This window comes from Prinia subflava, chromosome 5 (genome assembly GCF_021018805.1).
Source record: "Prinia subflava isolate CZ2003 ecotype Zambia chromosome 5, Cam_Psub_1.2, whole genome shotgun sequence".
Taxonomy (NCBI): Eukaryota; Metazoa; Chordata; class Aves; order Passeriformes; family Cisticolidae; genus Prinia; species Prinia subflava.
This window is the reverse complement of record NC_086251.1, coordinates 26,340,343-26,361,869: the sequence shown is the minus strand read 5'-3', so window position 1 is coordinate 26,361,869 and position 21,527 is coordinate 26,340,343. Positions and strand designations below refer to the sequence as shown.

At 41.7% G+C, this 21,527-nt stretch overlaps 1 protein-coding gene across 6 annotated transcripts in view; it reads left to right on the top strand.

Annotated features, from left to right (window-relative positions):
• RPAP1 (RNA polymerase II associated protein 1) overlaps positions 1–21,114 on the top strand; it is a 48,960-nt gene extending 27,846 nt beyond the window's left edge. For 5 of the 6 annotated variants that reach the window (XM_063398560.1, XM_063398562.1, XM_063398559.1 and 2 more), the window contains exons 12-25: positions 1,937–2,119; positions 3,819–3,953; positions 4,135–4,314; positions 6,260–6,417; positions 7,725–7,895; positions 8,658–8,859; positions 10,782–10,891; positions 12,713–12,908; positions 13,826–13,975; positions 14,415–14,557; positions 15,734–16,538; positions 17,290–17,466; positions 18,138–18,194; positions 18,949–21,114. In XM_063398560.1, the coding sequence (XP_063254630.1) occupies positions 1,937–2,119; positions 3,819–3,953; positions 4,135–4,314; positions 6,260–6,417; positions 7,725–7,895; positions 8,658–8,859; positions 10,782–10,891; positions 12,713–12,908; positions 13,826–13,975; positions 14,415–14,557; positions 15,734–16,538; positions 17,290–17,466; positions 18,138–18,194; positions 18,949–19,104 (2,823 nt within the window). In that variant the 3' untranslated portion in view covers positions 19,105–21,114. The remainder of the gene's footprint in view (positions 1–1,936; positions 2,120–3,818; positions 3,954–4,134; positions 4,315–6,259; positions 6,418–7,724; positions 7,896–8,657; positions 8,860–10,781; positions 10,892–12,712; positions 12,909–13,825; positions 13,976–14,414; positions 14,558–15,733; positions 16,539–17,289; positions 17,467–18,137; positions 18,195–18,948) is intronic. The other variant, XM_063398564.1, reaches the window with a different exon arrangement.
• The last annotated feature ends 413 nt before the right edge of the window (positions 21,115–21,527 follow it).

Here is a 21,527-nt window from a genome sequence, read left to right as displayed (position 1 = left end):
TTACGCCTCATAATAATGCTGTTTTCTTTTTCTCTCATTGTCCATTTTCTGCTGTTCCCATGTGGTTTTGTAACACTGATATGTACCTAATTTTGCCTGTTTATGTGTTTATTTTCTCATTGATGCTTTTTCACCTGTTAGGAGGTTGACATTCTTTTAGATTTTCAGGGCTACTAGACAGCCTGGAGCAGCCAGATTAAGATGTACTCCTGGTTGGACAGAAGCAGTCTGTTAGAGGGAGAGCATGCTGTAGGCTGTGTTACAAATTCCTTCCTTGAGAGCTGCTTTTCTGTTTGACTGCAAAGGGGCTGGTGATAGAAGAGATGGGATAGAAGTCCCCTGCAACTTCTACCAGGCCTGTAGAGCTATCCCTAGTGGGAGGCAAGAGAAATGAAGGAGTAGGTAGCTTTCTCCACATTTTGCTACTTTTCTATCTATGAGCCTAATGGAGTTCTCCTAGATGAGCCCTGCCCACCCATCGTAGGGTGTATTAGTACTATGTAATTAGTACTATGAATCAGCTTCTTAATGTACTTTTTCTCTCTTCTGGTGGAAGAAGACACTTTACAACTCTGGTTTGTAAAGTGTCTGCAGTGCTCTGATTTTTCAGATCGAAGCTCATGGTGTGATGTCTTGTGTAAGCAGGGATTGCTGACTCCTGCTGCCAGAAGCAGCACTGTGAATGCTGTGTCAGTATATTTTCTAACCCAAAGAGTCCTTCCTAGAGTCTTGTGTTGCTGAATTTTAAAAGGTCTCTGAGAAAGGGACAGGGTTGGAAGCCTGGCCTTCTGCTCCAGGATTTGTAAGGCAAATAGGATTTATCCGCACTATAGACACAGAAGATCAGCACACATAAAAATCGTGCTGTTTGAAGGTTTTGTTCATCCTTCAGTGGCTATGGGAAGGAAGCAACTTTCTTTTCATTTCCTTTGAGGACCCAGCTACCTTGTCTTAATGCTTTTCCTTCTCTTGGTGGAAGGAAGACTATAGTCCCAAACTCCATATTCCAGATGGACTCATGGCTTCATCTGCTCAAGTCAGGCCTCTTCTGACCATGCCATTCACTCACCATCTTTAGTTCATTTTGCATTGTTTTTTTTTAGTGTCTGATAGTAGCTTGTACTTCCTTGGTACTTGGCTACTGAAGGCTACCACTACTTTTCTGACTAATGCGGTGTTTGTTTCTGATTGTGGGTGCAGGAAATGGAAAATTCTAGCAGTTACTAAGCAGTGAGAGCATTTGATTTGGCTGTCTTTCATATTCTGAAACATTTTGGGGGAAGTAGGTCTGTTGTGGGAGCAATCCCCTCTCTGAGGAATTGAAACTATTACCTTAGTTGGGCTATTACCCTAGAACTTGAGACTGTCATCAACTGTGAACAAAAAAAGAGGTTTTTCTATTTGCTTAAGCTGAGGGCTGTTCAAACAAAAGTGAAGCAAACATGAACAAATAGACCAAGCAGTCTTTATTTTATCATGTCAATTTTTGCATGATTTTTCTGTGTTATTTGTGACCTAAATTCCACACAGGTCTAAAAATAGGAAGCCAATAAATATCAAATTTCTGTTTAATGCCTAGAGACTTGGTGGTTGCTTTATTTATTTATTTATTTATTTATTTATTTATTATCCTAATTTTTTCCAGGTAAACTAAATTTTTGTTCGCTGTGTAGGGAATTTAATTCACATCACAGTAATTCTTATTAATGGTTTTTCCAAGTCTCTGTGTGTATCAGGCCAAAATAATTTTTCTGAAAAAGCATTGAATTCTACATGTATATGTTTAGAATAGCTTTTATTGTCTTCATGTTTTCTTGGGATTATATAGGAATCAATGAAGCATTCCATATTTAAAAGCATTCCTAAAAAGTTTTTATCTTTGTCTTTTGGTCTTTCTTTATGAAAATGTTATTCTATATGCTTTAACTCCTTATAGAAATATCTCGATTGGACTTTCTCATGGTACCAAGGGATGGCTGCATTCCCCTTTGTCCCAAACAATGAGGAGGAAGAAGAAGAGGAAGAGGAAGAATTAAATGGAACAGAAAAATCTGAAGATAAAAAATTTAAGGATGAAAACAAGCCAGACCCAGATGTGGCCCGATATGATGTTGTAAAGGTAATCACAGAGTTAGACACAGAATCTTTTTAGGAAAACAGACTCAGCACAGTGCTCTGTGTGCTCACATGCCCTCCTGTGCATGCTGGACAAGAACATTCTGAACAAGAATTAGAACTCTTTCCTGGCTATTGGTTGTTGTATTTCTGTCATATATTACCAGAAGGATAATTTTATTGGTCTCTAAAAATGTTGAGACTTGACTTGTGTGATTTCAGTATCACTAATATCTCTTCCTCTAGGGAATTCAGCAACAAACACACTGATGACCTGATAAGACTTCCTCAAAGACTGCATACAGACATGACTTTCAGGCTCACTTACTTGATTTAAAAATGAAAAGGTTTCAACCATTATTAAAATCTCTATATGCATTTTTTAAAAGTTAAACAAGAATATTACAGCTAGATAGTTCAGAACTAGTAGATTTGTACAGTGATACTCTTTTTTTTATTTGACGTAAGGTGGCTATTTACCATTTCTCCAAATGTTGTTTGCATTTCTCAGATTAAGATTTTTGCAGTGTTCAGAAGGAATTCCACCCATATTTTAAACCTAATCCTGTATTTTTGTTATGAGATCTAAAAATAGCAAACTATATGACAAACTCAGCCTTGGTGGAGCCAATGTACCCCTCCTACCTGCTGCAATTGTTAAAACCTGTGATCACATCACTTAATCCTTGAGCTTGTGTTTAAACAGCATTTGGTCTAAAAGCAGCACTGGGTGAATGAATTACTGCACTTGAACACTTGATCTTGTTCAGAGGCCTCATGATTTCAGATGTGTTCTCCTAGGTGTGTGGCACTGTTTAAAAAACGTAGAAAAGAGTGGTAGATGGACATGAGATCAATTTGTGATTCTGTAAACTGTCATGGTTCAACGTAATTCAGATTGTTCTGAGTGGTCTGAACTCAGAAGAAATTCTGCTCTCCCCTCCTTGCTGTGCAGTTCCATTTCACACTCTCACACTGCTTGTTGTCTGTTACCCAGTTGTTCCACATAGGTGGAAAAGGAGTATATAATTTAGCTGTTGAACTTGGTTCAGGCCTAGAGCTACAGCTTGCTTGGCTGCAAGTTTTTAAAAGTATCAGTGATATGAATTCAAGTATTGAGGATTTGCATTTTCTCAGAACCAGGAATGCATCACACTGTTATGTAAACTGATGATTTGTTTCCTAGCACCACTGCTGGTCATAAAAAAAAATATCACATCGTCCCTATACATGTCTTTTCTTACTGCAAAGTAGGAATTTATCTGTTCTCTGTTTCTGTCAACTTTCTCTGATGTGACAGGCACTCTCAGACAGAGTGCTGCATTAGCTGGAGGTGGTGTCTATCCAAAATTATTCAAGGTCCACAAGAACCTTCTTCACCAGCAGTAGGTTTTAACAGTCTTTTATAGGGAAGGTTATTTCCCTGTCACTTACAGTTTTATACTCTGGAAAGCATAGGTATCCAAACTCCCCCAGTGATCTGATTCACAACAGAACTAAAGTTGTTTGTGCTCTGTTCAGATAACTCTTGCTCATTTGCCAGCATACTCGCAAATATACAGAAACTTTTCTGTTTCATGATTGCTAAATTTAAAACAGTCTCTGAAGAAGATGTAATTGCCTTTTGGCTTCCAGCAATTGAAGGACAGAGGACTTGTTTAGACCCTAATAGATTTTAAATTTTTTTTTTTAACACCCTTCAGGGACTTCTGAAGACGAGGATCCAGCACCGGCTGAGGTACATCCTAGAGGTGGTGCGACCTGTTCCAACAGTAGTCCTGGATATACTGCACATCCTCACCCACATAGCAAGGCACTCCTCTGAAGCGTGCAGCCAGGTAAATCTCCCATTGTTGTAAGAGCTTGGGAACGATAGAGAAAGGTTGGGAAAAGGGAAGAAAGATCAGGTGAAGTTATGGCAAGGAGACCAGACAAACTTGTCTGTTTTCCATGTCTTCTGCTTGTGTTTTCATGACTGCATACCTGTAGTTATTTGTGCTTCCTGCTATTTCTCTGCAGCTGCTTGACTGTCCTCGATTGATTGAGACCATTGTCAGGGAATTTCTGCCTACTCAGTGGGATCCCAAAGTGGCTGAACCAGGGTTTTTACTTACCAGTCTGCACGGAGTTGCTTGTGCCAGTGCTATGAAGTTCCTCAGGGTGTTGGCATCTGGAGGCCGAAATGCAACAGCCAGGCTGGTGAGTGGTTCTGGGAAGAGCTTTTCTGATTGCAAAGGCCTTTGTTCTCTATGCCTTACTTCTAAATAAAGAAAGCTAACTGGAGGTGACTGTGAGCTGAAGGTGAAGAAACCAGGGTGAGGAAGGAGCATTTGAAGGAATTGTTAAGAGCATCATAATAACAGTGCTTCTCCTGCTACTCTGCTTTTTTATGGTTTGTGTAGTGCACTCATGTGAAGGTCACAGAGCCCAGCAGAGTCATAGTGACCAGGAGCAGATGTTTAGAGCATACATTGATGTGTGATGCTCTGTAAACTCCCATGTTTCAGGGCAGCATAGGACTGTATAAACTAGAGACGTAATCACTATCCTTGTGTTTTATAACCCTGGTTGAACTTTTCTGCCATAAATTTGTCTTAATAACTCTGTGATAATCCATCAGCGTTTTCATCTCCTCTTAAACTTTTGGACAGGTTTTCCACTTCAGAGATAATTGCATTCCCTCATATAGGTTGTTATGCTAGTGCTTTAAATACATGAAATCTACCAAGAGCAGCACCCATTACAGTGCAAAGAGCTCTTCTTAAGCTTTTTGGTTCACTATTGTTAACAGCACCTAACAAATTGCTACCCAGGAAATTGCTACTGTCAACAGAACACCAGTCTGTGCTGTAAAATATAGAAAATAATGATGGATAGTGGGATATTTAAAGACTGTAAGTGGTACTAGGAACATAACAGAGTAACATTCAGATATTTTTCTACTTTTGCCTTTGTGTACTCCAGGTATTTCAAGGCATGCAAAAATTGCTTAGAAGGTCCCTGACACTCAGGCTTTGCTATTGTCACACTCTCATATGTTCTGTTACATGCACTTAAATGTGGGAGTGGAAGATAATAAAAAACTAAATCAAAACCATCAATGTAGGAATTTATTTTAGCTAACAACAAAGTTCTTCCATCTTCCTCCTGGAGGCAAATTTGACTTTGTCCTCTGTTCTGTAGGAGAGGTGTCAGAATTTATAGTTTTGACTCATCACCTCCTTTGCTTTCTTGCTGGTGCGCATTGATTTCCCTACAAGATGTCTCTAAAGCATTTGAAATTTAAATTACCTATAATATGTCCTTGTGCTGTGAAAAAGACATTGTTGCCTCATTTGTTTAGACAGAGCACATAGAAGCTTTTGTATGTGTGGGAGAAGGAAAGAGAAGCTCTTTTTTATAGTTAAGTAAAAATACCCAGATGTAGGGGAGGATAAAAATTATTTCTAGAGAACTGCAAATGAGTCATGTCAGGCTTAATTCAATACCAAAATAACCTCAGAACATTTCCAAAGCATCAGAATTCTATAACCTTATGAAAGTAATAGGCAAGACGTACCCTTTGCATAAAATAAACACTGAGTTATAGCAAGATTTAGGTTGTAGAACTTCCGAAACCCATCTAGTGTGACCTCCCCAGGAGAATGCCAGCATCAGTTCAATACTGTTGTAGACATCTTTTTTCACAAAGTATATCTTTACACGTAAGCTTGACTAAGAGAGTTGTATTTATGACTATTTAAAGAAGGATAATAATATATTTTTTTAACAAATCAGTTAAATGCTGCAGAGAGTGTCCAAAACAGGAGTGTGTGGGGGGCAGACACACCTCCATCAGAAATTATTTAGGTGTAGTTGGTTTGTGTTAGGAATGGATTAGATATCTCATGGCATCCCTTCCAGGAATACTTCTCTCTTAATAGCCATTGACCATTTAGTGATCCTTTGTAGTCTGCTCCTTAAGGTTGCAGAAAATAAAAGCAGATTTGAGCAGTGGAAGAAGATTTCAGAATGAGCTGAATTGAAATCTGCAGCTCTTTGTACGTGTCAGAGCAATGAGGTAACGCTGCATGCAGCTGATGCCCCTTATCCCTTTGTCTGTTTTGTTCTTCATCCTTTTCTTTCTCCCTGGTTTGTTTTACAGCTTAACAAATTCGAGATGAAGAGTCGGTTAAGTCGCTTTATCGCCGAGGACCCTGCGGATCTGCCGCTGCCGCGGGAGGAGGCGGTGAGGCTGAGCACCGAGGCCTTCCGCCTGTGGGCTGTGGCTGCTGGCTACGGGCAGGCCTGCGGCCTCTACAGGTACAGCGGGAGCTGGGGACACGGGGGCACGGACACGCTGCTCCACAGGGCACGGGGACGGCGCTCCAGCCTCAGGCTCTGCCCCCTTCAGGGTCTCCTACCTCTCCTTCTCTTGCCTCCTGCAGTAGAACTCAGTTTCTAAGGGTATTCATGCTGTGTATTGCCTTTTCCTGGTTTTTCACTATCGCCTGTGTTTAAGCACTGCTGTTTTGTTATTTCTCCTTTACACTGGAGACTGCTGTAGCCTTTTAGGGCTGCATCTTTTTCCCCTTGAAGGGATGAATAGTCTGTGCTTGTATGATATCAAAACACATGGTTTGTAGTGCACCCAGGACTGAATCTGCTTGACCTGGGGGCAGTCTGTGGGCAGCAGTCACCACACTGAGTGGGGCAGACTGGTGCAGACAAACTGCACGATGCATCGACTTCCAGGTCAGGACAAGTTCTTGTGCTTGACTACCAAGGTTTGCACCTGATGTAGGCCTGACCTACCTCAAGCATTAAATCTTCTTCCTGTAATTGCATTGAATTGGAAGAACAGAGATGGCTATGGAGTTGCTCTGAAGTGGTGTAAAAGGGAGGCCAGTACTGACTTTCAGAAGGGAGACTCTCATCCACAGCAGCATTTTGTGTTCTTTGGCACGGTGTGATGTATGATTTAAAAAGAGTAAAGCCTGTATATACTAATGTAGCACTGTGAATAATGTTGAGGAAAGAAACAGCAGAAGATTCCTTAAAGTTGCAAGATTATAAGTGTGGCTGAGAATCTGAGAATTATTCCCCAGCAAGAATAAAATCAAAGTAGTTTTTTCAAGAGATAATCAGAGTGCTTGGAGGCAGAGTATTAGGTATGTTCCATTCAGATGAAATTGGGATAGCAGTAGTCTTCCTTTGTCATCTTTTTTCAATGTCAGTTTACTTCTGTTATTGTGGTGGTGGTGATGATGGTTCTCATAATCACATTTTAGCAGTCTTTATAAATAAATTATATGGGAGTGTAAAGAAGATAAAGCCAGATTCTTCCAGTGGAAAGTGAAGAGCCAATGGGCACAAATGGAAATACAGGAAATTCCATTGAAGTGTTTTTACTGTAATCTTTACTAACTTTACTGTTAAGGTGATCAAACACTGAGGCATTGTTGCACAGCAAGATACTGAACTCTCCATTCTTGAAGATACTCAAAATCTGATTGGACATATCCCTGTGCAATCTTGCTCTTGCTGGCCTGTCTTGAACAGGGAATTGAAGTACAAATGATCTCCAGAGACTCTTCCCAACCATATCTATTCTGTAATTCATACTACAGTGATCTCTACCCTGTGCTGGTGAGGATACTGCAGTCCCTGCCCGAGTTGCTGAGCAGGAAGAGCCCTGTGGTTGAGTTGTCTGTGCAGCGAGCTGCAGCAGTGGTTACTCTGCTGACACATGTGACACAAACAGCAGGATACACAGCAGAGCTGCAGGCCAAGTTGAGCAGGTAGGCTCTCTAAGTCACCATTCTGTGCATCTCAGTAGTTGCCATCCCATCTTCCCTTTCTTTGCTTTGGAGACCTGGTTGTCCTCTTTTTGCCGCTCTCATTTTCAGGTGTTTACTGTCCCACATGTGAGCCCCTGCATGGTGGGGTGTATTCCCTCTGACACAAGATCAGAAGTAGTGTCTGGTCTGACAGCTGTGTGCCTGCTAGCATGGCCAGAGGCAGCAGTCAAAATCTACATTAAGCTAGGGGACATAATTGACTGTTAGTCAAATGCCATGCTGAAAGGAGCTGGAAAGCTGCTTTGAACTCCTCTTGGGAGTAAAGGAAGTAAATGTCTTGAGGTTTGGAGGAAAGAACCTCTCTGCAGAAACCAAGATGAGTCCAGGATTAAGAGGTGGTTAGATTTTGATAGACATCAAAGTAGTAGGATTTGCTGCAAACACAGGTACTTGTTTCTGATGGAAAGCAAGAAACTCTTTAACTAAAGCTGAGTACTGAGATAGCATTTCTGGTAAAGCTAGAGCATAGCTCAGGGGCAGAGTAGTGCAGGAGAAGAAACTTCAGCTTTTGTAAATACATTCTACATTTATCCTTTCTACCTAAGTTACTTGGTCTGGATTGTGGGACTATGCAAAGACTTCCCCCTAGTTATGCTGTTGGATATAATTTTCTAGACATCTTTCTATTAAAAGTGATGATTTAGAGGGATATTTGTTTGATATTTATTTGCTATCCTGTGTCGTTCTTCCATTGTGTTTCAGCAGTAACTCAGAAGACAGTGAACCAATTCCACCTCCTCCAGTAGCATGGAGTCAAGTGTCAGGCTTACAGCCCTTCCTTGAGACAAGTCTGAAAAAAATCCTTCAGCAGATATCCCAGACAGAAACTTGGCAAACTCTCCAGCATCTGACCACAGCTTGTGTGATCTTCTTGGGAGTTTATTATAGCGCTTACAGCCAACAGGTAAGGCCTGAAAATACAGTCTGTCTTCTCATCTCACCAGCGTCAGTTGGTGTATTACCTCTGAAAACTGGAACCTACAGGCAGTATGGAAAAAGACAGATATTAAAGCATCTAGCTGAGCACTGATTTTGTTACCACAGCTCATATCTAGGCTGCATGACATTCAGGGTCACTTAAGTCTGCTAACCCTATATGTTAGCAGTGCCAAATATTTGTGTTCCTTTTTTGTCCTTTCATCCTTTGGGATTAGAGTCTCAATCAAGGTATGTGGTAGTGCTATGATTGCTCTGATTTACTATAGAGCTCCAAAGCATGAAGCAAATACAATGTCATTTTACTTGGCAGTCATTTTTCCTAGTGGGATACATCAAGTCATGCATTTTTGCATTTGCTTTGGTCTGAGAGCTTACATGTGGACACCTCCACTGCAATCATCTGGGTGGAAGATGGAGCATTAAAGGTCATGCCATATGAACTTTGGATAGGAAATAATAAAGATAAATTTATTTGTTGCCCCACTGACATTCAAGGTCAAATTCTGTAACACACAGTTGTAGTATATGATCATCTTTTAAAGTGAGTTTTCTGAAGGTGACATGTCAGTGTGATGCTGTTGAAGAATAATATCTTATGCTTTAGCTACCTTAAAGATTCATGTCCTAAAGATGAACGCAATTTTCCTCTTTACTGCCCAACTGACATATCTGAGTTCCTCCTTGAAAGAGCTGTGTTGAAGGTGTGGGAGTAATTTAGTGGCTGTAGTTATTCACACTTGTGCAACTCCTCTGAAATTTGCCAAAAGCAACTGAGTTTATTAGTTATGGCTGGGGTGGAAACTGCCAGTATCTCTCGAGGATGTCTTCAGGGCCCCAAAGGTTGGTATACCTTTCACAGGCTGTGATTATGTCCTGAGCATTAGAGAACTAGGACAGCCAAGAGATGAATGCTCCTTTGTAACCTTTACAGATATTCCAGAAGAGTGACTGAGGAACAATTTCTTAAGTCCTTGAATACTGCTGCAAATTTTTGCATTTCCACTTAAAAAGAAGTTCTGTCATCTACCTGTAGTTAGCTGATGAAAAAAAAAATGTACATAGCATGTTTGAATAGATCAGTGCAAAAAAAACCAAACTTGTAATTAGATTAGTGTATACTGGGACCTTCTTGGAATATTTTTGTTAGACTGTTAAAAACTAAGGTTAACATCTTCACAAAGATTTTACTGATTTCTGGAGGAGGATTTCACCTGGGGGAAAATCAGATTTTATGTTATGGAAATGAGTATTTCTGTATCCCGAAGCAACATTCTAATGAAGATAAAAAGTGTTCAAATTTTCCAGCATGTTCCTTCAACCTGGAATATTGCTTACTAGGGTCAGAAGAATTTGGATGATTCTCTAAAAGCCACAGTTCCTCCTCTGTGCAGTGTTCATCCACAGTCATGCTTTGATGGGTAGGTCAATCACACTTTATGCAGCTGATTGTTTTGTTTTGGTTTGGTTTGGTTTTTTTGGAGACCCTCATGGTGCCACTCAGATTTCTCAAGGTAGTTCTGATCATCTTTGTGCCATCTTCAACTTAAATAGAAACATGCAGATGGTAGGGGGAAGAGGGTCTAGCTAAATTTTCATTGAAGGAATCTTGATTCCAAGGATTTCGTACCTTGCTTCCAGCCAATTAAGAATCTCTGGGATGCACTTTAATACTTGAGTGTGAGTACATTTTGAGGTGCCAGCTCTCAGCTTCCACACTATGAGCAGTGAGGCCAGCTCTAACCTAGAGCAGTACTGCTGTGTAGGTGATGGGGTCTGGCAAAAAGGTAATAAACACAGAGGAAGTAAACAAATCAGTCTGTGTTTTTGCTATCACTGGATGCTGTGGTCATCCACTCTATTTTCCTTCATTCTCCGTGTCTTCTACAGCCATCAGTCAATCCAGTTGACTGCTTAGAGGAACTGGAAGGTTTGACGTCGGAGGTGCTGCAGCCCCTTCTCAGCCAGCCAGCCATAGACAGCATGTGGGACTTGCTCAGGTAAAACCATTCCACTGCTGAGATGCTGTTGTCAGAAGCTGAGAGAACCCCATTTCTATCCTGTACCATGTGACAGCTCTCTCCCCCTCTCTTTTCTCTTTGCAATATGCCCCAGGTATGGGAATTGGAGTGCAGTAAGGCTGTGTCTACACCCTGCTTTGTCCTTTCCCCCCTCACAGAAAAGGCATGATGGCTGCAGAGGTTTGCAACTCCTACTTTTCTACTGTTGCTGCTGCATCTCAGCTTTGCCATGTAGCTGGGGTTTTCATATCAAATTCAGATTATTTTAGTCACTCTTGGCTTTGATTCTTCTTTGGTCTAAAAATAGCACAAGTAGCATTAGTTGAGTCCTTCTTATATGATGTGGTAAGTGTGTGAGTTCATGTACTGTTCATGTGCTCAGTGTGGTGCTGCTTATAAAAGAATTTAAGTAGATTCACATCTTTAAGCTCCTGCAGAGCTTCACTGGGGCTTTGAAAGCCCCTGCAGAGAAGTGCAAGAACAGATACCAAACTGTTCTTCCAGATATTTGGATAACATAAGCTCTGGCTCTGGGTCAGTTACGCACTACAGATATTTTGTCTTTCTGCTGTAGAGGGGGCCTCCTTACTAGGCTGTGATTAATCTTCTGGAGTGGGGAATCTAAAAGGCCTGACTTGCAATCATAGAGGCATCCATCCACCTCTGAGAACACTGATGTAAAGGACACTTGAAATTTTTGTTTTCAAGTGGTGTTTGAATGGTCACCAAACAGTTTGGCCCATGTTCTTTCACGACTGAAACTGGGATCTGAAGCTCTTGGCACCAAAGCCTCCAACACAAGAGCACTCATTAGACCCTTTTCTGCCTGTCTTTGTGATCTGAAGATGATGGATTTGGTCAGGCTATAATGCTTATCCGCAAGAATTTTCACTGTTCTTAACACTGGCTGGTAAAACCCAGAGTCAGCTGATCTGTGCCCTAATATTTTTACAATTTTGTCTAAACTCTCTGGGAGGTTTAGGTCCAGGAGTTCAGGGTAGTTGGTGAGTCCCACATGTTTATGCGTCTCCTACATATAATACCAGTGGTAGAAAGAGCAATGCATTTAAGCAATTTGTTTTCTGCCATAGAGTAATGATATGGATCTTTGACAAGGTTTGCCCTGTTACCACGTTACCATTGAGCAGCTTGCTTCTGGTCACTCTTCTTTGTGGTGGTCTCACCTAGACATGATGTCTCTACTCTGGGCCCCACAAGCACTGCTGATGTGGAAATTTGTAGTTTCACCTGCAGAGAACACACACACCAAGAGTGGTCTGCACATTTTCATGTACAGTAAAGCTACGTCCTTTCTGAATACAATTTAAAAATATGCATTTCATTAGTCCATAAAGGGCAACATTTTTGCAATGTCAGTTTTAGACATAATCGGGCTTTTAGGTTTTGCCTACAAGTTTATTATTGAAATGTCTTGAGTGGGTGGACAGCCTTATTAGCCTGGTGTGCGTATGTATGTGGGGAATGGCATATTTTTTTAAAATCAAAGGTCCAACACTTTCAAGTATTTGACATCAGAGATGCGTCAGTGCATCAGAATTTCTGCTCATCATGACCAATTTAACTGAGGAGTTCCTGACAGCTCACTGGAATTAGTTTGTATGGCAGCAGTGCTTGGTGTACCAGCTGAGACACTGCCTATTTACTTTCACTGTCTTGAGGGCTTCCATTTTACTGCAATGTGGGGTACAATTCAGATAGATAGCAACATTTCAACTAGATAACACCTCAGCACTATGAATGCTTTTGACGTAACCCCTCTCTCTTTATTCATTCATACAGGCCATGTTCTGCTTTGTGCAACCCTTTGTCCTGTTCTCCAGCACCAGAATCTGTTGGCAGCATTGCATCTCTGAGTTGCACTGGAGGCAAACCTCCTTTGAGCCTGGTTGGCTCCAAGTCACCTTTCCCCTTCCTCACTGCCCTCCTGTTTCTCATCAATAACATCACTCACATTCACAAGGGCCTGACCAGCAAGGTGAGAATAAACATTTCACTGTAAATTCTAGGTGAATGATGAAGGGAGGTTAGTATTTGTACCGTCCAAGGCATAAAAGAGATGTTTAGAAGGACTGTTAAAAGCAAATTGTTGTGTATTTTTCTTTTAAAAATATAAAGTATTACGGAGAGAAACAACCTGACTTTCAGAACAAGTGGGATGAGGATCAGAAAAATATCTTATCTTTGAATTCCAATATTCAGTTGACACCAGAAGGCTGGAATTACAGAGCAGGTGATGCTTAAAGGATGGATTTATAAAGAATGTTGAGAAGAGTTGAATAACTGTTGTTCGGCTAAGCAAAGTGTGAAACTTGAGTGTCATTGGAGGAAAAGCATGGTCAAAGCATATATAACGAAGAAAAATGAGGAAATATTAAAGAGGAGAATGAGTGCTACAGTGCTTCTGAAGAGGGTCCTTTCTACTTTGGTTTGTTCTGAATTTTTAGAATGAGTGAGTCATGGAAGATTGTAGACCCTAAAGACCAAATGTCTGAGCCCTAGAAAGATGTAATGCCTAGCATAAGCTTTCTCATAGCCTTCCTGTGTTACCTTGTGTTGAATTAGCTGATTGGCTACTAAGAGAAGTGTCTGGCCAGATGAGGGAAAAACATTTTAAGCCACTGGCCAGATTTCTGCCTTAAAGAACACTGTGGAAAGTGTAGGCAGTGACTGTTAGTTATCTGTGATGGGGATGGTCATGATGGATGCAGGTACGCCCTGGGAAGAAAAGCAGATATTTATAAGGATATTCTTAAGTATGGCTTTTGGAGTAGACAACAGGAATTCTCCTGTGAGAGAAGGTAAGGGGTGTGCCTTGGAGAGGGCTGTGTTTTGCTTTCCTCCAAACACAAACTGTCGTAATGTTATTTGTCTCCACTTGTGATTCCTTTATAGTACAGCTCTGTGCTGGCCTTCAGAGGCTTGAAGGATTATCTGCATCAAAGCTGGCAGACTGGACCTCCCTCTGTGACTCCCTCATCTGCGTGGATCCTACGCCATGAGTATCACCTGCAGTACTTCGTGTTAGCGTTGGCTCGGAGAATGGTATTGTTATCTGGCCTTTCATTTCTTTCCCCCAAGGAACTGACTGCACTGGCAGCTGGTCTTCATCTCCCTGTTCTTTCTGGTATCTGACTTAGGTCTGGCAACTCTTCTGCTGACTTTTATGACCTATTAGCAAAAACATTTTCCAGTTACTGATGTGGGGGGTTAGTTCCAAAGTACTTTGGATGGAAAAATTATGGGTTTGCCTTTCTTTGGGAGAGTAAGAATAAAGTTTTCAACTGTGTTGCTAAAAAAATACCTGGCTATCTAAGGCAGTCAGGGGAAGCAGAAATATCTCTTGGTATGACAGCTCTTGCAGTCTGCCTCAGTCTTTCACTCCACAGTGAGATCTGTGTCTTGTTTGACCCTCCTATCCCTGTTGATTGTCTTATTGACAAATGATGGAGTGCTTTTTTCTGTTGTTTTCCTTCCTGTACAGGCAGGCACTTGTTGGGATTACACCCAGCATGCCTCGCTCCATCACTGTGTTGCCATGGCACTGCTAAGCCGTCTGTTGCCAGGGAGTGAGCATCTGGCTCACGAGGTCCTGCTGGATCTTGCCTTTAATCCAGAGTTTCTTCCGTAAGCGTTGCATCTTTTCCTTTCTCTAGTTTGGTATGTGGGAAAACATGGGGAAAATGGAAAAAACACTTTGGCAATGCAGTTTTGTCATAGTTTTTGGCCTTTAACAGGGCCTGTAGTTAAATTTTACTTACTCATCGGCATATTCTCCAGGCATGGAGCTGTCTAATCAGGCAAGCAATGTAGTTGCGTATTTTTCTCTGATGTACCAATGCTGAGAAATGTGACCAGCCTCTTTTGATTTCCTCTGTGACAAGACTTGTGTGACTCCTGATAGAACTGAACATCCCTAAGGCCTAACATCTGCCATCCTGAGAGTAGGGGGTCTAGAAAATAAATGAGAATTTGACATTGGCTGAAAAGCTTAATGAATCTTCATCAAACCCTTATTAAAGTTCTTACAAAAATATTTGCTGATTTGACAAATGCCATGTCTTCCTCCTTTCTCTGGAAGAAATCATGAGCATCTCAAATATGAATCCTCTCATATCTGGGCAAGAAGATGGTAGCAGTTTATTTTGTTCATCTCCATCCATTTCAGATTAGGCATGGTGCATCTCTGTAGGATGTTGAACCAAAGTGCTGCAAGGAGATACGCAGTTTTTTCAGAAAGAAGGAGAATTTGTTAGTGGATTTGTTTGTGTGGTGGTGTTTTTGTTCTTTTGTTGGGTCAACAAAATGGTGAGTCTTTGGTCTGAGATTGTGGCATATGGATTTGACAAACACCCTCCACATGCACAGTTTCTATCAGTCCATGTGGTTCCCCTGAGCTTGCCACTGCCAGCTGCAAAGCTACTGTTTCAAGAATTGTCCTAATGGTTTGTCTAGGCCTTATCTGATGTGCAGTATTTCATCTCAGCACTCTCATGTGTGTGTTGGTAAGTGGGCTGCCTCTCTGGACAAGGGGTTTCAGCCTCCCCACTAGACTGGCACTGTGTTTTCATGGCATGGTCTCAGTGTTGCTAGTCAGCAACCAAATGTGGTTCTGTGAATTCGCTGTAAATACCAAGGTAGCTGATGCTTTACAGGCCCTCTGTATTAGAATAGGCCAGTGATGTAGAAAGTGTTGAGTGCTCTGTTCCAGGAAGACTGGAATGAATTTATGTGATATGTTGTTTGTTTGATGTTTCAGGGTTTTGTTTGTTTCTTAAACTGTTGTTTGTCTTTACCTTACAGTGAAGGGAAAGCTGGAGGGCCAGAGGCAGCTGACTTCTCTGATATTCTGCATCTGGGCACCAGTTCCAAACTGGCACAGCCTGGCTCTGCAGCAGCATTTCTTCCAAAGGTTACTCGTGGTGCCCTGCTGAGAGAATCCTACCAGAATCTGCCTTCCATTCGTTCCTGCTACCTCTCCCACTTTGTCCACTTGCAGCCCACCCTTACGCGTTCTCAGGCATCCTACCAAGGGCGGAATTACCTCATCCAGTCAATGCTGCTTCCTGAGGTCAAAGGCCCCATCCTGCCTTCAGACTGGCCATTCTTTCCACTTATCAGCCTCTACAACAAAGTGACTAATGCAGAGACACGTGGGGCTATACTGAACTCTCTCCCACTTGATCTCATCAACACTGTGACCTGGAACCTGCAGTGGGTCTTGTTGCTGGAAACCTGGCGTTCTAAAATCCTTCAGAGCATCCCAACTGCTGCCAAACTTGCACGGCTTATGTGTGTCTTCCTCACTGGCAGTGACCTCTTTCTGGAAGCACCAATCCACCGCTACACAGCTGCCCTTCTCTCTGTGTATTGCCAACCCAAGGCCCTGGACTCCCTGAACTTGGATGCTCCTCTCCCTGGTTTAGCATCCTTCCACGATCTCTATATAAATCTCCTGGAGCAGTTTGAGGGTGTCTCTTTTGGAGATCCACTCTTTGGAGTGTTTGTTCTTCTACCTCTGCAGAAGCGTTTCAGTGTTCATCTGCGTCTCTCTGTTTTTGGGGAGCACACAAATATCCTGCGGGCGCTGGGAGTGCCGTTACAGCAGGTAATCCTGGCTTATGGTAACTGCCGATTGCCTGTCACTCTGTATTTCTGTGTTACTGGGCTCTTGCCTGTGATTCTCTAACCTTGATCTGTGTTTATATGTGGAGGGCAGGAGCTGTGGAATTGCTCAGTCTTCAATGGAAATTGTCCCAAACCGTGCTTGGTTTAACCATTGAGAACTTAATTTATAGGTTGTATATATGAAGGGCTGGTGGCACCCTGTGTTCTGTTAGGAACTGCCTTTCCCTTAAATAAGTGTTTTCACACCTTAGTGAGAACTTTTCCCTTGCCCATACATGGACAAATAGTCATTTGCCCTCTCAACCATCTTTCCACATATAGTTATACTGGACTTGTGCGCTGCTGAGTAACAGCAAGAAAATTTGGTCTGCCAAGTGTAGGACTGCATTTCCTTTGAGCAGAGCACAAGAGAGAGAATTTAGTGATGCTGTCAAAAATACTCTGTCTTCTTACTTTATAAACACACATCTTACCTGTGCCAAGAGTCAGCTGCAGTGGTAGCACCAGTAAAACATTTCTGCATAAAGCTGAAGAGGCCTTGACAACACTGGTTGGTCCACATCACTCAGGGTGGGCCGTAGCAGCTCTGCTGCAAATGAGGTCATGGCACTGGGGTACATCGCACTGTAGGAGGGCGTGCACAAGGAAGGGCATCCTAGAAGTCATGAACTTCCTCTCACTACTTAGACCCTGACAAAAATGGTAACGTTGCCTGCATGGGTTTGTTGCAGTTTCCTGTGCCTCTTGAGCGCTACACTTCCCCTCCTGAAGATAACCTGAACCTCCTGCGACTCTACTTCCGAACACTGGTCACGGGTGCGCTGCGCCACACCTGGTGCCCTGTTCTGTACGTGGTGGCCGTGGCTCATGTGAACAGTTTTATTTTCTCCCAAGAAAGCACAACACAGGTGGGTAATGGATAGCAGACCTTCAGGGCTGCAGTCTTTGAGTTTTGCATCTGCTGTCCCTGTAAGTCCAGTGTGGCTTGTGATGAATCACTGACCTTTGGAACTTGAAAACAAAAATTGTAAGCAAATGTGTTGAGGGCTGGTCAGCTGTTTGAGAATCCACATATGAGGCAGCAGCTTTTGTTCATTATACTCTGATGCACTTGCATTAGTGGTAGCCAGTCGTACCTAAATCTTTGAGGTCAGCAATTACGTGTTTGGTGATGTGGGGGGAAGAATAAGCAGAAGGAATAAGGAAGGTGATCACGCAGAGAGAGCTTGTAATAGATTTGGCCTCTCCCTTAGCAATCTTAAGGTGCAAAGTACTCTGACTTTGCTTGAGTAACCAAGCAGAAGCCCTACTATGGCCTTGAGGCCTCTATCAGTGAACAGTTGTGCTAACAGCACTTCACCTCTGATCTGCAGTTCTACCTGAAGGTTGAGAAGTCAGCTGAGATTCAGATCAGGGAAAGGAGAAGAGAGATAGGATTTAAGTGATAAGACATCTCAAGCTCTTTCTACTGGAACAAGCTGCTCCTCATTATAATGAACAAATCATCCTGGAGTGCTGTGTGCCCCTGGGCAAGGGTATTACTGCACCATATTAAGGAAAGTATGTGTTTTGTTCCCAGGAGACAGATGCTGCTCGGAAAAGCATGCTGCGGAAGACATGGCTGTTGGTGGATGAGGTAGGATTTGTAAGATTCAGTTTGTGCTGCTGAGAATGAAGTTTTCCATCCATAGAAGCTCTTACAGACTTGTATTTTATGGCTTTTGAAATTTGTGTTTAAATATGTTGCTAATTTGAGAATGAGAGGAGATTAGCAGCATGATTTGGGCCTGCAATATTTGTAAATACGCTTAACTAGTTCTTGTAGTAATTGACCTCAAAACACTGAGGCCATTGGAACCTAGATGAATCTCGTGTACTGTATTTCCATGCCTCTTGTCCAAGCAGCATTATATCTGGATAGCTAGAGATGCTAAAGGAATGATTGTAGCACAGTTATGAATGGCCAGCAGTAATCTTTTATTTCTTAGTTGGATGGTTCCCCTGAAAAGAAAAGGACAGATGTAAGGTTTCTCCTTTTTTTCAAGAAGCTTGCCAAAATCTGTCCTTTGTGGGACAGAGCTGGGTCATTTGGCCCTCTGTGATGACTGCCCAGGGTAACTTACTAGATCACACTCAAAAATCCACTTGGGTTTCTGGCAAGAAGTCAATGTGAGGGGTTGTTGAGGAGACAATGGAGTTGTGTTTAGAAGAGGAATTCTCATGCAAAAAGAAGTGAATTTTATTGGAAGAAATTTGCCTTTTATAGCTCTTCTGTTCAAGATGATGTAATTAAATATCTTAGACATGATGGAATTGTACTATTTGCAGATTTGCTGTGTTGTATTGGAGACGGTCGAAAAGATTAGATGCCTTTCTGTTTCTTTCTTCAGAACTTGAAAAAGCACCTGCTGTACTACAGACTGCTGAATGCAGAGAGTCCTTTGGGATTTGACCTTTATGAGCAGCTCCCTCCCATGAGACTGAAGTACCTGCAGGTAGTGACACAGAAAGAAATTACAGAGAATGCACCAGCGATAGACTCATAGCAAAGCACTTGTGCAAGAAGAGGGCCAAGGTGAAGAATGGAAAAGCTCAGTTTATACTTCACTGATGAAACTGCTTGCAGTTCAAATGGTTTTAGTGTCTTACCTGGACACTCTTGGCATCTTTGCCTGGTGAAGCACTAGTAGAATGCTCCCAGCCCTGCAGAACAACATTCATGTTGTCAAGATATGACAGCATGTATGTGTGTGGCCTCTCTGGGATGGATGTTGGAGCGTTTTCCTCCATTCTCCTTCAAGTTGTTCTGCTTCTTCCCAGAGGAGATGAGAATGTGTCTAAAAGGCACTGGACTGTTGAATAAACTGAAGGAACTGGAAAAGCTGTCTGGTTCAGTCAGGCTGGAACCTGGGTTCTCAATATAATGTCTGTTTTCTCCAGATCCTTCCACTGCTTTTTTTGTACCTTGGATTTTGAATGGTCCTTTCCTCACGTTATACCCTGCAAACAGAATGACAGTGTGACAGGGAGGAATCTGATCCTGAGAGAGTTTTTTTAACATATACATACAAGCAGTTTCTCCATGATAGTGTTCTGTGCATACACTCAGTAACACAGATGTATTGTGTTAGACCTCTAAGAAATATGAGTTCCTAATGCAGTGGTACAAACACTGAATACCCTCCCTTGGCTGTCTTTTGGATGGTCTCTAAACTGCTTTCTTTTCTCCCTTAATTTGGTTACATGTATAACAAGATCAAAAATAATTCCTTTGCAGGCCAGAATGTTTGGCAGTAACCACCCCTCATTAGAGAAAAAAAAAGTATCTGCTTGTTTAATGAGAATTAAGTATTGGTTGCCCTCTGAGGAGAATGCAATTTAAATTTTGAAGTGGAGTTTCCTAGCTCAAACCTAATTTTAAAAATGTCTCATTTGATCCCACTTCTGCATCCAAATTCTGAATTGCAGCCTCAGACACAAGGGCTGCAGATATGGACCCTAAAAGGCTCACCACAGATGCCATATCAAGTACCCAGAATTTACTCTAGGTATGTGATCTCTCTGGATGTTTTCTTTATACTTTTGCATGGTCACTCTGGCAGGCTTTCGTTTGGAGAACTTGACTTATATGAGCAAACTTTAAAAAGAGATTTCTATTTTTGTTTTTATGAATAAATTCCTCTAGAAGGTGCAGGGTAATGCCTGGTTTGAAGAGCTCATCCTCTGTTTTTACCTATGAGAGGCCAAGCTAGCTTTCCTCTAAAGAAACCATGCATGTAATTAACCTTGCTCCAGTGAATGTCCCAGTAGGGGTGTGAATCACTGCTAATAGGCACACTTATAATGATTGCAATTGTTCATACAAGAAACAAATTCCAGGCAGAACCTTAATAGAGTCAAAGAATCATTTCGTTTTGAAAAGAAAAGAGCTTGTGTCCAGCCATAATACAGTATCTTTCTTTCACCTGGCAGTCAAGTGTTGCTGCCCCCTCAAATGCCTGCATAATCACGTAGGGCTTAGGGCATTTGTGACTGATGCTTTGTATTGGCAGTTTTCTAAGTGTAGCAGTCCCCTTCCCCTTAGGTTGCCAGAAAATAGTTTCACTTTTTTCCCCCTTATTTCAGAGAGGAAATGGGCAGAACTGGTGTTTCCTTACAATCTCTCTCTTTTTTTTTTTTTTTTTTTGCTTCCCTTTTGATCTGTGGTTTCTATCTGCAGTAGATCAATGTCATGTAAAATAACAAAAGCACAGTGCTCTAACAGGATTTTTAAAATTGTTGTTAATTATTTTAAAAGTATTTGATATGATTAAAAGTTTAATCAAAGTCATTCAAGTTTTAATCTGTCTAGATGATGAGAGTCCAGCAGTTGTCTTTCAGAGCAATGGATGGTAAAACTTAGGGACTCCTAGCTTCCCATTTAAGAGCAGCCTTCATCAAGGACTTTACCTTTTGCTTTTCAGACCTCCAATTATAAAGTCTCTTCCAGTCCTTTGTGAAATGCAAAGTTAAATTTTGTAATGTGTACAGGATGTAAATAAATATTTTGATAGCTCTGCAGGAGTTTTTTCAACTATGAGAATGCTTTGTTTGAGTCTTTCTTGAATTTGAATAGTTCTCTTTGCAGTTATCAATGTCTTGGGACAGCTGCTGCCTTAAAGAATTCTACTAAATTTTGGAACTCTTTAAGAAGGTGCCTCAAGCCAAAAATTACATCCTGCTTATGTGTGATGGGTCAGTAATACAGGGTTCCAAATGCTGTGTGTACCTGGGGAAGGTGCAGGGTGCTATGATGTGATTTGACACATGCCCCAGCTGGGAAGACTGTCCATGGATGGTATTTGAAATTATGATGCAAGTATCAGCAGTGGAGAGAAGGAAAAGAAGAGATCCCAAATAGTTCTGCAGGCCACAGTCATATGCAGAAAATTCCAAGGATGCTGCATAGGAGCTGTAAACTTTCAAAACA